We start from the raw sequence: 17,449 nt of genomic DNA on the forward strand, positions 1-17,449 counted from the left end.
ATTCTTGCATGAATGCGTTGTCTCCCTGTGAGGCAGTCTTACTTGCTCGGGAACCTATGATAACAACAACAACCGTGTCACAGACCACACCTGCTCCGCAGCATTCACACAAACGCATATGACAACAACTAGGGCTGCCACAAACGATTATTTTGATAGTCGACTAGTCACCGATTATTTTTGCGATTAGTCAATTAATCAGATCATCATCCATTGGACATAAAACGGACAGCTTATTGCACCAGCAGCATCTGCTCTTATATAACTATCATTAGCTTACAGCTTTAAGTGTTTAAGGTATGTACTAACTGAAAATAAAGGCAAGATGATAGTTTATTAAATTTTAATGAAATTTGCAGATTGTTTCGGTTGAGTTTAATAAACTCCTTGCTATCTAAAATATAACAGGACACCGGAGTAAATTCTCGAGCATCTCACACTTCTGATAATCAGCTGTCTGCTTGATGTTTATTCAGCTGTGTAAAAACTATAACTTTAATCTCAGCCAAACTGATTTACTCAGGAATAAATAAAATACTAAAAAAAGCCAAACAATAAAATTTTTAAGTTATCTAAGTGACTTATATATCATGTTTAACCTGAGTAGCGAAAGACAGCGTGGGTTTGAAAACGATTTGCCCGGAGTCCAGGGTTCTCACGGCTCTAGTGAGCTTTGCCCCCGGCTAGCTGTCGAGCTAGTGGGTAACAGACGTCTCTGAAAACGTCGGAGCGCTTTTGAAAATATGTGGTGTCTTGATAAACTGAGCAGATATTTGAAGTTTACACAGTTACATTCTCGCCTGAAAATATGTTAAACGTTTATTTTGTGACCCAGAAAGAATAATAACAGTAATATTAAAACTAACTAGCTGCCGCCATTGTTGGAAACTGAGCTGGGCTGCGCTATGAATTCTGGGACACAGCTTCTTCTTCTTCTTCTTCTTCGGGGTTTAACGGCAGCTGGCATCCTTGTACATGCAGTGCTGCCATCTTCTGTTTCAGTCCGTTATTACACTCTTAAATCCTACTACTTATTCCTGCGTCTTTTGTGATCTTACAAAGCTTCAAACGACGTGTCGACTATTAAATCAGTCGTCGACGATTTTGATAGTCGACGTAATCGTGACTAGTCGACTAATCGTGGCAGCCCTAACAACAACAACACAAATTAGGCCTACTTCGAACTCTCACCGGTACACTCGGGACACCGACCCAATCTTTCGGGACCCTAACCCAGTTGTGGGACACTAACCCAGTCGCGCGACAAAACCCAATGAAGGGATGCTTGGGACACAAACCCAGGGCGATTTCTGGGGACACAAACCCAGTTGCGGGACACAAACCCAGTTGCGGGACACAAACCCAGCTTCGGGACACAAACCCAGTTGCGATTATAGAGTCACTCTCCAACTTACTTGGCGTTGCTTAGCGTGTAATATCAGCCTCGAATCCCGCCGATCGTCATTCATCGAGGAGAGAAAACAGACAGCTAATCCACCGGCCCGATGACAAATTCTCACGTCTCGGGACTTTACTACAGGAACTTCCTGGCTGACGTCAGTCTTTCAGCGTGTCTCTTCTCCCCTCGGTGAATGTCGACTCCAGGGCTCCGGCTCTCGAAGGACCAATTAATGATAGGTTTGTAGCTTGAACCTATTCGCTGGAACGTTGAAGACAATATAATTACACAGCAAGCAAGACACGAAGTAGGCAAAGTTCTTCATGTTTCTCGTGCACGGGAGAGAACCGGACAAACACCGTTCCTTCGCTTGACCCCAGTTGCTCTCGTCCACTCCCCCGTAACACTGCTCTTTTATTGAGGTTACGTGAATATACATAGGTTCATTAACATATGACGTCTACATACAAACAAAGAGTACCTTGCCTGTGTGTGTGTGCGTGTGTGTGTGTGTGTGGGGGGGGGTCAGAATGTGACCCCATAAATGACTTCCCTAAACCTGCTGGTCTGGAAGTCCAGCAGTTCATCTAAACAAAAGGCACTTAGCTTAAAACAGATATAGCTACGTTTATCCTACCATAAAACAATAAGAGAAGGTACGACCTCTCCCATGCTCCCAGAGTGCCCTGGAATGCACACAAAGTTTGCAGACTATTAAGGATCAAACCTCTACCAATCTACAACTAATTATAAAACTCTAAGCATATATAAGTAGATATTTCTAAGCATAAATGACAATCAACAATACAAAACCTAACACAGGCGCATGCTGGTGCAATAAGCTGTACGTTTTATGTCCAGTGGACGCATGATCTGATTAGTCGACTAATCGCAAAAATAATCAGTGACTAGTCGACTATCAAAATAATCATTTGTGGCAGCCCTAAAAACAGCTGATACATTTATTGCTGTTTTCTACTCTAATAAGGCCCCCAATTTAAGTTTTACTGCAACCCATATTTACCAGTTCAGACACATTCATACAGCAGTTTTACAGTTAGCCTTTTTTGTGCCCAGACACATCTTCAAATCTCACTGCAGTGACTTTTGGGTGTACTCTAAAAACACCTCAAAGGGTGTATATAGCTGTTTGTTCAACATATCTGATGCCATAATACCACACCCACCAGTAATATTTTTTTAATCAGAGAGAAGAACAGAGCCTGATTTTCATTTTCCTCAGTTGTTTAGTGATTATCACATTAATGTTATTGAAATGTGTACTTAATATGTCAGAAGCCAAAGTGATTTCCCTTTAGTGAACAGTGTTTTTCCACTGGGTGTTATATTATCACGTAAACTGTGTTGTTTTTCATTTAGAGCAGGTAACTGATTTTTCCATCGACAAGAAATGAAAGTGCTACTCTTGATATTTTCATGTGTATTTTTTTTACTTTGCTCTTGTTTGATATACTTTCTTAAAATGTTTGGGGAATACTTGTTAACTACATACATACATACATATGTGTGTGTATATGATGTGGAGAAATCTGTATCATTTCATAAACTAATTAGCAAATCCTGATCTTCATCTATAAAGATGTACAAAATTTATTACATATACCGATGAAATGCTTCATAATGTTTCCACTGACTGATTAGAAAAATGATCGTTGTTAAAGTATACATCAAGAAGACTCACTGATTGATTGAAAACATTGGTCTTCCACTCCCTGACACAGTATTGGAGTATTGCACAGAGGGGGGTTGTAACAAGCGTTACATTGTTGGCCATTAGTTGACTGAGGAGCAGGAGCTGAAACAGAACATCATTTCATTTTAAAACTGAGAGCATTTATCAAATATAAACAAATATCAGAATAATATTTCTTATCTCTTTCTGTTACGGTGTCTTTAATAAAACACTTATTGATTTGTACTTACCAGCCAGAGTTTGTGAATTCCAGTCATCTGTGTTGCACCATGTGGCAGATGCAAGAGCACTTTGAACACCCAGGTCAGCTGAAAATGTCTGAGAGCCCGTAGCTGGACACAGGGAGGAAGATGCACATGCCTTGTAGATTTGTGTTGTAGTTCCAGATGAGGTTGCTGTAAATTCAAACTGATTATAATATTTTTCATAAGAATTTTATTAATGTTGATGGAAAGTACGCATAACCTCACAGTATTTGTAATTTACTGAAGTGTATCAGATAATATGAAGAAAAGATTACCTAAAATAGTAGCTGTAACACACATGATCTCTGAAGAACATGTAACTGGTACTGTGCTTGAACATGTCTGATCTGTGCAGTTTTGACACTGAAGGGCTCCAGCTGCAATCAGGAGAGAAAAATTGAAAGGACTGAAGTTAAAATGAAACATTACAGGTTTTTGAATACCCCAGTATACTGGCATTATACAAGAATCTTTATGTCTTCTCTTTCTCACAATTACCCAAATTGCTGAAATGCAGTAATTGGCATTATATTTTGGTTGGTTCTTACATAACATTGTGCCAATCGAGCACGTAAAGCCACAAGTCTCATTAACCCAATCTCACAATAACTTTTATATACTTCTTTATTTCTTTTTATATCTAAGTACGTTCTACTTAAGAGTCACAATCCAACTCCCCCCCCCCCCCCCCCAAGGATACTTTGACATGTTGCCAGGGATTGTCCTACCAACCTTCTAATTATTCATTGATCTCATCTACCTCCTTATCCACAGGCAGCAAAGATGGTAGAAGTACATATACATATGTTAACAATAGTCCAGTTAAAGTTTAAGTACTGAAGCAACTTCTTTATGCAGGTAAAAGTGAAAAAGTAAATGCCCTAAAAAGTACTTAAAGTAAAAAGTAACTCCTTAAAGGACAATTCTACTATCTATTTTTATGCATAGGTAATTAGACTTTCTGCTATAATAATGTAATATTAAAATAATATTAGTAAATGGGAAAATCGAATCTAAATGCTAATTCTAATGAATTTACTTAGCTTGAATCTGTTATTTAGAACACAAGCAGTAAAAAAGACTTTGCCTCCTCGCCTAAACAGAAAAATTAGAACAGTTGGGTTAAAGTGAGAGTCGGCAAGTGGGGGAACACTAAGATCTGTTATCTGAAAATATTAACCACTCACAATCCTTTATAATGTGAGCTACATTCGATTTTCTTTGTGTACAGACTGTGAATAGTTGACGTGCTCTTTGTGGATTTACACAACTGAAGTCAACAAGATGACAGAAGATGTTTCACAGCTATCTCGGCTAAGTTCCATTTCCTACACTAACAGTATACTGTATATTGTCTTTATACTAGACAATATAAAGTTAGAATAAAGATTGAATTCAGTGAATGAATCTAAGCATCATCAGTTTACATATAAATTAATCTCTGCTATACTTGATGTAACCTAACGCTGTCCACCACAGCCACGTTGTATCAGTCCAACAAAGAGCTTTAATGTAAGATAACTGATTTTTCCACTTGTATATATGGAGATTAAAATGTAATTAATGTTTCTAACAAATTAGAAATATTAGTTATTATTATAACAATTATTAACTGTGCTATAACATCTGTATAAAATACTTTTTAGCTTCTATTCTTTCTTTTACTGTAAAATTTAGATCCTGAAATGTAGTTACCTGTGCTGGAGAGTGCCCAGAGGAGAACCAGTGCAGTCAGCTTCATTGTGATGATCAGGTCAGCTCTGCAGATTAGTTTCCCTGGACTGTGATACTAAACCTGAGGAGCACTTCTACAATTTATATACTGAACAGATGAGCGCAGGATTGGGTGTTTTTACATTTTTACATGAACATTCAGACACTCATCTCCTCCTTTGTCAAATCATTATGGCAGTGCACTTTGCCACACCCTTTGTTCAATTGTGCATTTAAACAAAAAGCAACAGCTTTTTTAATTTAATATAAATGAACGAGAACTATCTCCTTTTCAGCATCACTGAACCTTCATTTTTTCTTTTGCTGTGTGAAGCCCATTTTAATGTGGAGAAACTCACTTGTAACCATTTTCTCGACGACGTGTAGCACTTTTAATTCCCGACATGCAGATCTGCTTAAAGAAAAGAAATCAGGGGAATCTGATGTCATGCTTGATAAAGCTACTTATATATTAGGAAAAACTCTGAAACTGCTCCACCAGCATCAACTCACGCACTGCTGCAAAATTGGTATTTAAATACAAAAACTAGGGACAGAATTCTTGATACGGACATGTGGACACTGTTCAATCATATGAAGTGCAGGTGTTTTGAAACTGTGATTCAAAACAGCCATCTTACCTTACCATGACTAATTGAGGCTTTGTTCATATGGGAACCTGGATGACCTTCAGGCCTATGGAAAATGACCTGGTGCTGTCAGCATGTAGCTGGCCACTGAACCCTTTCATGCTGAAAATGAAAATGCAGGACAGAATACATGATAAAACCAAACAATTAGAAGAAGAGGTTGTCAATGCTGTCAATTCAATTACAGCAGGTGAGACAAATTCAGAGACAACACTGTGTGAAAAACAGTCCCCTGGCCACTAACTAAATTCTTTGAATTCTTTCACACTTGCTCAGCTGGAAATGCAACTGAGTTAGAGCTTCATTGGCGCTTGATGATCATTCTTGAAACCTCGTACTAAGGTTATACCAGTGGCAAAGCCTGAAACAATAAATGCTAAAGTTTGAATTATTATTTTAGGTGTAAAATGAAGATATTAGGAGAAAAATCAAGAAATCAGAACGCACACATCACATTTTAGGGCCACAATATGACACTTTCTGATTTTCTATTTATTTCTAAATGTTTTATTACTAAAAGATGATGAAAACAATGGTGTGTGGGAACACAGTGATATTATTAAATGGTAAGAAAAGTTAAATTGCCCACATAGTCTATGCTTGATTCAAACTGTGTAAATAACTGTTGCAAAAGTGCCTTTATTTCTTTTTTGTGCATTATAATGTATAGTCTGATATCTTGTGCAGTGTAAAACAGATCTTTTAGTGCCCCCTTCTGGCAGATCTACGTACGTACACGTAGATGGAGACGACAGCTTTTGGCCAATGGTGTGCCGCTCGACGTCACCGCTGCAGCGTGCTGGTAATGAAAGGCCAACAACACCCCCTCAAACAGTGAGTAAACAGAGGCTTCTGTGGCGTGAGAGACGAGACTGACGGCGCACGAAGCTCGTAGTAGCTTTGACCTCATACCAGAAACTCCTCTGTTCACCTGTTAGTTCCTCTTCCGCCTCCGCCTTGTAGGGTGGAGTTGTTTCTACCTGGATTCTGACAACAGACAGAATAACTATATTTGGATTCAGTAATGCTGTTTCAGTCTGAAGTGTTTTTTATCGACATCACAGTAAGTTTGTCTTTGATAACGCTAATTGAATCAGACATTTTGGCTACTTTGCTGACGTATCGCACAAGCTTGGCTTTGGTTTGGAAGTAGTACCTGCTCTTAGGGTGCTTGACGGCAAATATAAGCTTTCATGTAAAATTACACGCTTTCTCAGCCTAGTTTTCATTTGTTAGTAGTTTTCATAATTTTCACTTTGGGGTGGGGGGCTCTACGTCAGTTGTAGGCTATATTTCCATGCCAACAGGAGCTAAAACATTAAAGCCTTTTCTTTTTGTTCTTTTCTTTTTCCTGTTAAAGAAGATAAATAAAAACCTCTAGAGTCATACGTTTCATCCTGTAGTATGCTGGACAGTTTTCGTGCTTTTCAAACGTCGTTTTTGTGTTTAAGTGTGTCACTTTCTGTCAGCAGGAATGAGCCAGCAGCCGCGATCAAACCGGGGGCACCGGGAGAGGAACGGAGACCACCGGCAGCACAATGGCGACCGGGCAACGCCATCCAACAGGTGCGCACTGCATTCACCGTTGTTTTAAACCCAGACTGTGAAGTGAGGGCGACTGGGGCAGTTGTCTCACCATGTAATTCCTCAGATCAGAAACTAAATACACTTATTCCGCACACCCTCATTAGGATTCTCTCTGCCCGTGGAAGAAGCGCAGGTACTTCATTTCTGCAGAAATTCCCAAGGACAAGTTTTCAGATAAGGGAGATGCTTTTTGAATGCACAGAGTGTTTTTTTCCTCCCTAAATCTTTAAATCTCCATCAGTAGTACTTTAGAGAACAACCATGTTTACATAGGTGTTGCTGGGTAAAAGATTGTAAACATGGACGGCATATCAGGGCCACCTTGTTTGTCTGTATTGACATTTAAAAATTAAAATACTTGTTTGTATCAAACATCACGTTTTACATGTGTTAAAACAGTATCAGCCTACATACTGACATACACAAAATAAATGTCACTCTCGCTCCATATTTATCAAGCAATATAACAAACAGATGAGGATAACATTATTAACCCCCCTCTATCAGTGTTTTTTTTTAACGGAGGAGTGAATTTTCAACACAGCATTTTTAAACATACTAGATTTCTTGAGAAAGCATAGATTATATCTATTTGTGACACACAGTCACATAATTATTTCAAGAAACAAAACAACAATAACCAGGGTCAATATTGTTTGCCCCCTGAAACACTGAACTTTGAACTGCAGCACAAACCTCTGCTGTGCAATGATGTGCTTTAACTGTATAATTCTCAAAATCATTAAAACTGAGACTTACTGTCCACTTTAAACTTCAGCCAGAGTGTGAGTTGTAAGAATAGTGCAGAAAACAAAAGAAATCAGTTTAAACTTGAGGGGAAAAAAAGTGAATGTTCATTAAGGAGCAGGTGGATTTACAAAGTTATCACAGTGTTTCCAAGTGTCAAGAATGCAGTGAAAAATATAATGAAATTCAGAGAGAGCCACACAGTACAGAACAAGCCTGGCAGAGGTATGAAGTGAGCGACTTCAAAGACTCTGGAAGAAAAACATAGTGAGAGATCTGTGTGAAGGGCTCGGAACAACTGCCAACACTAGTAAAAGACTAGTAAAGACCAAGCTGGGAATTTTAAGCTCAAAGAAGACGATCAGTAGAACCCTGCAGCGGAATGGACTGCCAGGTTGCAGATCAAGAAAAACTAAACTTCTGCAGAAGATACACCTTTAAACCAGACTGAAGTATGCTGGGGAAACCTGATGAAAGAAAGATACAGATGGCATAAAACCCAAAGAATCACAGTGGTGCAATAAGCTGTGGGGATGCTTCAGTGCATCTGGAACTGGGAGTCTAGTCAAGGTGGAAGGAATCATGAGGAAAGAAGGATATAATGAAAATTTCCAAAGAAAACCTCAAACATCAACAAAACTGGATATGGGTCGTGGCTTTGTTCTCTAACACAACATCGACCCAAAATATAATTCACTACTGTGAAGATCTACCTCCGGAAGACTCAAGTGAATGTTACTGACTGGCCTGCATAAAGCCCTTAGTTGAATCTAATTGAAAATCTGTGTGGTGAACAGAAGACCAACAAATCTGGAGGAGCTTGAGAGATTCACCAATAAAGAATGAGCTGGGATTGCTCAGCAGACGTGTGAAACTTGAACTGAAGAAGCTTCTCGGATGAGAGGTGAAACGTCTTCAAGCAACTTAAAGAAGTCCAGACGCTTTTCTTTCCAAGCTCCTTAGACTACTACAAACAACTGCATGCTGTTATCCAGCAAAAAGGAAATGACTGATATCCTGACTGATAGTACCAAGGGGAGCTAATAATTTTGATCCTGGTACGTTTTGTATTTTTGTGAAATAAATCTTTCTGTATTTCTATTTAAAATATTGCAAGTGTTCCAAATAAAACCAGGATGTTTGGAAAAACTCTTTCAAAATTCCTTGCTCTTTTTAACTGCACTTGGGAAATTCTTAAACAAAAAAAAAGACATTTTCATAATAATTCTTGTATTTGTACAGACAGAAAATATCCCTTTGACTCTTTTGCTTTTGAATAGACATGTAAAGATGTCCATTTAAATTAAATTATGAGATGTTATTATAATAATTTGATTATTCACTTGTTTAATGTTTTTTTTTTTTCTTTTAAGCGTTACAATTGTGACCCTCAGACTTCTTGCGTCAAAATGAATGTTGCAGTCCTGTCCTTATTAGTGAAAAAATGTAAGCTGTACTGTTAGCGCAATTATTTACATGTCCTTTCATCAAAAGATAACATGTAGTCTGTGAGTAATGAAGGACACTGTAGAAAATGTTGTAGCTGCCCTCAGTCTTTTCTACTTCTACCACTATGAATGTGGCAAGGGGAGCCCCAGAAGCAACAGAGTATTGATATTTTGTTGTACGTCTGAACAAATATTTAACAACGACAAAAAATCATAAAAATGCCCCATTTGTTTTTGTTTTGTTTTTTTATAACCAGCTCAGAAACATTCAAACTGACCTTAATAGGAAATTGGACAAGCTTAGAAGTATTCATTCTGAAGTTTGGAAACGTTTTGTTTAAAATGACTTTAACCCACTTTTCCAAACTTTGTTGAGCCCAGTCCAAGAACTTGAAAGAATTTTTCTTTTGGTCATGGACCAGACTTTATTAATCCCTATGGGCTCTGCTGTGAGTTAGAGTTTGCAGTCTTGTTATAATTGATGAATCTTTTGCTTCTGGTTACATCAGAGTACAACCAAATGCTGCTCTCAATTATCACTTGCTGGTTTCATTACAGTATATTATCCCCAATGTACTCATGGTTCAAGCCTCAGAGATGTAAGGTTTTCAGAGGAAGACTGACTTGTAATTCATTATTGTTATATTGCTTTGTTGCTTTTTTTTCTGAGTACTTTGTCCACTGGTGCCATAAAAATCTGAATTCCAGTACTGAATCCAGAGTTCAGATTTGGCAGTGTATCAGGACTTGTTTTCAGAATCTTTATTGTCATTGTCACAGGTACAACGAAATTAAAAATGGTCCCTGATCATTGCATTATCCCTAACGATATCAAAATATAAATAAAACAATAAAATTCAATAATAAAATAAATAGAATACTTAAAGTGCTAATAAGAGGTATCAACAAACATTCACATACATTCCCACATACATGCTTCAGTCAGCGCATAGATTAATACAAGAGTGGCGTGATTGGAATTTTTTTGTAGCAGTATTTTTTTGTTGCAGTTGGATAAAAGCTGTTTGAGTCTATTAGTCCTTACACTGATTGCACTGTACCGTCTGCCTGAGGGCAACAGTTCAAACAGGGAGTGGCCAGGATGTGAGGTATCTTTTATGATGTTTTGGGCTTTTTTAAGACAGCGGGTGTAGATCTTCCAGTGTGGGGAGAGGGCAGCCAGTGATCTTTTGGGCGGTGTTAATGATCCCTTGGAGTGCTTTCCTCTGAGCCACTGTGCAGCTAGTGTACCAGATGCATATGCAATAGGTTAGAACACTCTCAATGGTGGCTCTGTAGAAGGACACCAGCAGTCTCTGTGTGATGTTATTCCTCCTGAGAATTCTCAGGAAGTACAGTCTCTGTTGGGCCTTTTTCAGCAGCTCGGAGGTGTTCGCACTCCAGGAAAGGTTCTCCTCTATGTTGACTCCCAGGAAGCGGAAGCTTGCCACCCTTTCTACACAGTCCCTATTAATGAATAGTGGTTGGGTCTCTGCCTTTTTCCTTCTGAAGTCTATTATGAGTTCTTTGGTTTTTGAAGTGTTGAGGAGGAGGTTATTGGCCTTACACGATAATGACAGCTGCTCCACCTTGTCTCTGTATGCAGACTCGTCATCCCTGGAAATGAGCCCCACCACGGTGGTGTCGTCTGCAAATTTCACAAAGATGTTGCTCTGGTGGACAGGAGTGCAGTCGTGTGTGTAGAGAGAGTAGAGAAGTGGACTAAGCACACAGCCCTGGGGTGAGCCAGTGCTGAGATTTACGGCTGAGGATGTGTGATGGCCAACTCTGACTCTCTGTCTACGGCCCGAGAGGAAGCTGTTGATCCACATGCAGGTGCTGTATGGAAGCCCCAGGTCTTGTAGCTTGGCCACCAGTTTGTGTGGAAGGATGGTGTTAAAAGCTGAGCAGTAATCCACGAAGAGCATTCGCACATAGCTCCCATGCTCTTCCAGTTGTGTTACGGCAGCATGGAGTGCTGTGGCTACAGCGTCTTCTGTGGACCGGTTTGCTCTGTAGGCAAACTGGTGAGGATCCAGGCTGCAGGGCTGCTGTGATGTGTTTTAACATTGTTTCACACATATCTTTCTAATTACTGCCTTTTCACAGTAGTTGTCAAATTGTGATTCACTCTATTTTAGTATAGAAAAGATTTATATTATTGTTATACTTGGAGACTATTAAAAAAATGAACTAAAATAACAATAATTATTAACAATTAGTCTTGTTCTCAGAAGCAGCTCGGAAGGAAATTTGGTACCTGGCTGACATCCCTGAGTCTAGTTCTGCTCAAGGTTTCTTCCTATTAAAAGGGAGTTTTCCTTCCCACTGTCGCCAAAGTGCTTTCTCATAGGGGGTCATATGATTGTTGCGTTTTTCTCTGCATGTATTATTGTAGGGTCTACCTAACAATATAAAGCACTTTGGAGCAACTGTTGTTGTGAATTAGGGGTGTATAAATAAAACTGAATTGAAATGAAATGAAATGAGGAAACTACATGCTGTAGAAAGGTCTGTTGAAAGCTCCAAAACAGCATTAAAAGCACCTTCTTTTAAATTCATTTTGTCAGTAGGGAAAATATTCTATTTCTGCAGTTAACCATGTTTATAATTTTGTTATAACATTTAAAAGGCCTGAAAAATGGACTTTCATGTCAGGGGGAAAAAGGCTAAAAATACATGTTCCTGTCTCATTGGCCTTTCTGTCAGTGTTTCAGATTAGTTGGCTGATGATTTCCTTCATTGTTATCTTTTTCAGGTCCTCCTCATCACCCCCATATTACCCCCGAGAAGCTGACTCGCATCCAAGTCATGCACGGGAACGAGTGAATCACAGTGACTCCAAATGGAACTACATTTGCTCCAGAAGAGGTAGGTCAGGATCTCCATGGATGTCCAGTACTGTGCAAAAGCCTCAACTCTTTATAGTTTGCTTGGAAAAAACAACAGTGATTTATTGAAACATGTCCAGAAGTGTATATGGAAATACAGTATATAAGACAAAACCAGTTTGTACAAATCTAATGAGCTTGAAAGTCAATATTTTGTTGTGAGCACAAATATTGACTATTATATACTATTATATGTCTGTAAAATTGTAACCAAATTTGTAATAGATTGAACTAAAGAAATGGGAACACATCTTTCTTTATCTATGTTTTTACAACAGGCTGCCAGTAAGAGTGTTTAAAGATATAATTTCAAATTTCTTTTATCTGGAGTTAGGTTTCTTTCTATAAAAAGCATTCCTGTGGTATGTTAATGTCCAACTTAACACCCCCCCCCCAAAACCAACAACTTTGAAATACCTTCCGAAAGCCTCTGGAAACTATTGCCCAAGAGCACTTTAACCTCCTAAGACCTTGATTGGGACCTGAACAAAGAATGACGTGATTTTTTTTTTTTTTTTCTGAGAAAAATGAGATCCACATATGAGGACATTCATAGTATAACGTCTCCGTATGTGGATATCAGGCCCTTGTAGAGCAAAATTTAGTATTTTGGTCTAGACAACCCAAAGTGTGATGTCCACATATGTGGACGCCAGGTTAAACATTTAGAGAAAGTCTGGCTTCTTGGAAGCAAAGTATGACAAAATGAGGAGTTGCTCAAGAGCTCTGCACAGTACTGTATGTGTGAAATAAAGCTGTAGCGTCTAATGGCGGCCTTGAGTTTCAGTGTACTTCATTCTTTCTATGAAAACTGCACTGACCGGTTTTCATGTGTTTACTCAACTTTGTTTTCAGAGGTTAGGCAGAGGAACACTATTCTGGGAAGCTGGGAACTTGAAATCGGAGCCTCACAGATTAGTTTTCTCCTGTGAGAACACTAATAAAGACCTCAAATGTACAGCTGAAGTTAGGTCTCAAGTCAAATAAAGTCTAAGTGCCACCATTATAGTTCTCTGAAGCCCATATGATGCATAACAGTTTATTGATTTTAGATCAAAAATTTCAGTACTCGGGAGAAAAAATCTGTTAGGAAGCTAAAAAGTTCAAATGTCAATAACTAAAAGTACAAGTAAGAAGAAGAATAAAAGCAAGTATGATGACTCTTTGATTTAAGCTTCAGCCCTTAGAACCTGAGAATGTAAGACTGCCAACTGGCTCAAACTGCTCTGTAGCTTGGAGCTACACACAGACATATTTTAAAAGTGAGCATTAACATCTATAAATCAATTCTAACACGTAGAGTAAAAAGCTTCAGTGCAACATTTTGAAATACTTAAAGCTCAAAGTGAGGGAGTAGCAGTAGTTGAGAAATCCTATATATAAAAGATGGACATCACATATTGGTTTTAGACTGAGCCTCTCACCCTGACCCTTGTTGTTGTTTTTTTTTTCTTTTTGAGGAATAAGTGACCATAGACACGGTGATGGCAGTGTTAATGTTATGAGTTTTGCTGGTAGGCTTGATTCACAAACAGACAACAGCACAGATACCTGCTGACTGGTGCTAAGTAATTGAATAATTAAATTATAAGATTTCACCCAAGCACAAACCTCTAGGATGGTTTGTAGCAACTATTCATGACATTTCTTATTAAACACATTTGGTGACTTGTTTGTTAATTTTGTTGTTGGGTTATTTTGAGTATTTTTAAAATTTGATTTAAATTGGTTTCAGTGCCAAGAGCTGAATCAAATGTAGTCCTAAACTGTATGTGTCCGAGCACCACTTCCAAACTTAGATATTTAATTAATGATCATATGAGGCAAAAAAAAAAAAATCAGGACGCCTCACCACAAAACGCTGGTGCTGTTTTATTTTTTTATTTATTTGAAAGATTGATTTCTCTGTAAAATGAACTCCAATGCCTGTTCTGTGTGCTGACAAAGGTATCATCCTGATCTGCGCTGTGCTGACCAACGCCCTGGTCCTCATCTGTGTGGTCGCAGCTCAGATGGTTACGTCGGGAATGTCCTCGGCAGCCAGCATGGGCGGCTTCAACCTCAACTCCAACATCAACTTTGAGGGTACTGAGCTGCAGAAGCTACGAGAACTAGACATGCAGTACAACCAAATGAGGGCACCGAGCATCTATGGCGGCATCCCCTTCAGCCTCACCTTTGGAATAGTCTCACTGCTGTTTGTGGTGTCTGGGAACAAACCCCCCCACCGGATGTCGCGAAAGCTCCTGTTTGGAGCGCTGGTCTTTCAGGCGGTGGGCGCAGTGGTGTATGTGGTGGCTGTCGGCCTCTACCTGCACTTCATGATCAAAGTCAACTCCACAGATGTGTGCAAGCAGCGGGAGATTCTGTATTCACGGAACGGCTACACCTGGATGAACTGTAACGTGAGTGGGGCCGATGCAGCTGTGGCTCTGTTCGGACTCATCACTGCCATTCTGTACATTGCTGGCACAGTGCTCACTTTCCAGACCATTCAGCATGTGAAGCGTTACCTACAGGAACAAAAGCGGCGGGAAGAGGAGAAAAAGCAGGATCGGAACAACCCACAGAGGGCTCCGCTGTGGGCCGAGACCACATCTGTGTGAGGGAGACTTGTGTACTGTGGTTAAGGGGACACTTTACTTTCTGCTACAATGACATCTGAACTGATTCCAAGAGGATTGGCTCCAAATGTGTAAGACTGACAGATGGATCACAGGAAACATTTAAACTTACAACTCTTCATTGTCCCCACATGGACACAGCTACTTTGTAGTATAAACTACTTCTGTGTTACTGCCCAAAAGTGACTGTGGATCAGGGGACATAAACAGTACAGTGAGGTAGCACTAATGTGCTGCTGTGGCTCAGTTGGATAAAAAAAATTAAAAATTTTGCATAGCTAGAATACATTTGGGATTAAAACAGTACAGTTGAACACTAAAACTAATGTATGACAACTAAAGCTGCCTAGTACTTAGTGAATTTAATGTAGTTCCCTCAGGCGCTGTAATACATGGATGAATATTAAAGCTTTTCCAGTTACGGAGAGAACTAGAAGTAAATTGAAGACTCAGCCATCGTTCATCAGCCCCACATATTGTTAGTTAGCTCAGAAAATGAAATGTATTCTGTTGGCTTTTTATGCACATTTTCTCTCATTTTTGTCAATTTTTATGTAGAAGTTTTTGTATGTGTCTTTTAAAAAAAAATCTTTTATCCAAATGTAACTTTCTGTTCTCAAATGTGTCAGTTATCTCAGGTAATGCTGAACATGACCGGCTTGTGTATTCAAGTAATTTAAATCGCTGAGCAAATCTTCAAATGGCCTGTTTTACTGTTGGAGATAGTTTTCTAATTGTAACATGTACACTGCTTAATGTTTTTTTTCTACCAGTTTGCAGCATTTTATCTACTGTAATTAAACCGACTATGATTCCATTTAAAAGCTGAATCGACTGTATTTAGGGTTCAACAGAAGTCTGAGCGCCTGTCCTGCTGTTTGTGTTCCCCTGTTCTGTGCCAGCCATGACATCACTGCTGTCACACAGTGGAGCGCACACATACAAAAGGACAGCAGTGATGTAACTGCGCTGACAACACAAACTTGTCAAAATTCCCCAGAGTGATAAAATGACCTGACTTCTAAATTTACCATTTCAGACAGCCTGACCATCACAGCAGCACTAACAAATTTCTTCTTTTGGTTATGCTCTTTTAAGTTTGGTTTTAAAAATGCTCAGCTCTGCCAACATACCCGTTTTAAGATAATAATAATAAGGCTGCAGATAACTCTTATTTTAAATATCAGACTGAAATAATTAGCTGACAGGAAACTGATGGACAAGCAAATGTTCTCCTGCTCCAATTTCCTGTGTTGTCAGCAAAGGGACGTGATGAAAAAAAAATATAAAGCTATTAACAATTAAATATCAAAATTATATATCTAATAATAAAAAATCGTGATGAGCAAATGTGGTAGAGAACAGTGAAAGTCATTTCACCTCTAGACAATTATTGACTTAATATTTTTGACTACGATGACCTGGATGACTGAGAACCTTCACAGACATATTGACTTAATCTTCTTCAAATACACGGTGACCATGTATCCTTGGACAAGATACTGAATCCTGAGTGACCCCAATGCATCGGTGTGTAAATGTAAGAAAATGAATATAAAAGCATTGCAAGTAGGCCTGGGCCATATCATACCGTTCACGGTAATACCGGTATAATGTTAGGCAATGATAAAATGAAATATCGCGATAGAATATGGGTAAAACGCGCATGCGCAGTGCCTTTGTTTTCATACGCACATGGCGGAAAAAGCGTGGTGGCGACGGAGAATGAGAAGGGCGGAAGCGGATCGTTGAATGAAACGGATGAACCAGAATTGGTTTGTAAAAATGCTGCAACTTCAGTGGTGTGGAACTGGTTTGGCTTTCGTCCGTCAGATACTCACCAAAGCACAATTTTCGGTAGAACATGCAAGCGGGCCGTCGTTATCGGAAAAGGGTTAGGGATCGGAAAGGAAATCAGTGGTATCGCACATCACTACATTACAGCTACCGTAGACAGGAGCCTCGGCGGAGTAATATGTACTGTGCTTCAACATAATATTACCTTATTGTGACTTTAAGTTTTGTGGATATTATACATTGTTATGCTCAGGATATGTCAGCCAATTTCCACTGGAAATGCCTTTAGTCAGCAAGGAATTTGCATTTGCAGGGTTGTATTTTTATATAGCTTTAATGCACATAAAAAACAGCTGCTTGATTAAGTGAAAATACATTGATGGGGGTTTTTTTTGCACTAATAAAGTTGTGGAGTTGTAAAGTATTTTGCCTCGCGTCAATGTCGTCAGTTATATCGTTATCGCAAATTTTCAAATATATATCATGATAAATATTTTTGGCCATATTGGCCTGCCCTAATTGTAAGTGTGTGTGTGTGTGTGTATGTTTGTGTGAGAGAGTGAAATTAGGTGAATAAGGTTTGTAGAAGAAATGCGCTACAAGTTGAATTCTGGAAATACAATCATTTCACCTT

The 17,449-nt window shown here is 39.0% G+C and overlaps 1 protein-coding gene across 2 annotated transcripts; it reads left to right on the top strand.

The window, feature by feature from the left end:
- The first annotated feature begins 6,446 nt into the window (after positions 1 to 6,446).
- LOC146369747 (MARVEL domain-containing protein 3) lies at positions 6,447 to 17,221 on the top strand. Of its 2 annotated transcripts, none has more exons than XM_084911187.1 (4): positions 6,447 to 6,784; positions 7,191 to 7,287; positions 12,262 to 12,374; positions 14,342 to 17,221. In XM_084911187.1, exons 2-4 carry the CDS (start codon positions 7,196 to 7,198, stop codon positions 14,998 to 15,000), a joined length of 864 nt encoding a protein of 287 aa, XP_084767313.1. In that variant the 5' UTR covers positions 6,447 to 6,784; positions 7,191 to 7,195; the 3' UTR covers positions 15,001 to 17,221. The 2 variants fall into 2 exon arrangements, with proteins under 2 accessions (XP_084767313.1, XP_084767312.1); XM_084911186.1 differs by having other exon boundaries at positions 6,449 to 6,784; positions 7,194 to 7,287.
- The last annotated feature ends 228 nt before the right edge of the window (positions 17,222 to 17,449 follow it).

This window comes from Perissodus microlepis, chromosome 17 (assembly GCF_051167445.1).
Source record: "Perissodus microlepis isolate ML-2025 ecotype Zambia chromosome 17, ASM5116744v1, whole genome shotgun sequence".
NCBI classification, from domain to species: domain Eukaryota; kingdom Metazoa; phylum Chordata; class Actinopteri; order Cichliformes; family Cichlidae; genus Perissodus; species Perissodus microlepis.

Coding starts and splice junctions, on each gene's coding strand:
- LOC146369747 (XM_084911187.1), top strand. CDS start 7,196: ATGAGCCAGCAGCCGCGATCAAACCGGGGGCACCGGGAGAGGAACGGA. Junction 7,288..12,261: donor CGGGCAACGCCATCCAACAG/GTGCGCACTGCA, acceptor TATCTTTTTCAG/GTCCTCCTCATCACCCCCAT. Junction 12,375..14,341: donor CTACATTTGCTCCAGAAGAG/GTAGGTCAGGAT, acceptor GTGCTGACAAAG/GTATCATCCTGATCTGCGCT.